The sequence below is a fragment of the Monocercomonoides exilis genome, assembly GCF_001643675.1.
Source record: "Monocercomonoides exilis strain PA203 chromosome Unknown scaffold35-1074681, whole genome shotgun sequence".
NCBI lineage: Eukaryota > Preaxostyla > Oxymonadida > Polymastigidae > Monocercomonoides > Monocercomonoides exilis.
Genome location: NW_027150580.1, coordinates 1,045,414 through 1,045,758, shown reverse-complemented (window position 1 = coordinate 1,045,758; position 345 = coordinate 1,045,414). Strand labels below are relative to the sequence as shown.

Here is a 345-nt window from a genome sequence, read left to right as displayed (position 1 = left end):
TTATAACGTCACAAATGAACAAGCATGAGCTCTTAATCCTGTTGATAGAGCAAAGATAAATGGTGAAGCCTCTCTTGGTTTTTCCACCACCCAGTCAGGCATTGATCCAAGAATAATCTCTAAATCTCCAACAATTAATGCATCCTTTTTGTGAGATCTATTAAGAACACCTCCATATTTATTTGATTCGTTGTTTTCTTTTTCAAACATTTCATCTAAAGCATTATAAATTTCCATTTTAGCTCTTCTAACAATATGCCTCACATTGTCATCCACAATATCATTTGTTTTGTATTCTGACATTTTATAAAAAGCTGGAATAACAGATCCATTAATTGTTTCCAT

The 345-nt window shown here is 32.2% G+C and overlaps 1 protein-coding gene across 1 annotated transcript; it reads right to left on the bottom strand.

Moving 5' to 3' along the window:
• Positions 1-345, bottom strand: MONOS_9944 (uncharacterized protein; the record flags this gene model as incomplete). The annotated part of the gene is made up of 1 exon (XM_067880488.1): positions 1-345. One exon carries the CDS (start codon positions 343-345, stop codon positions 1-3), a length of 345 nt encoding a protein of 114 aa, XP_067724031.1.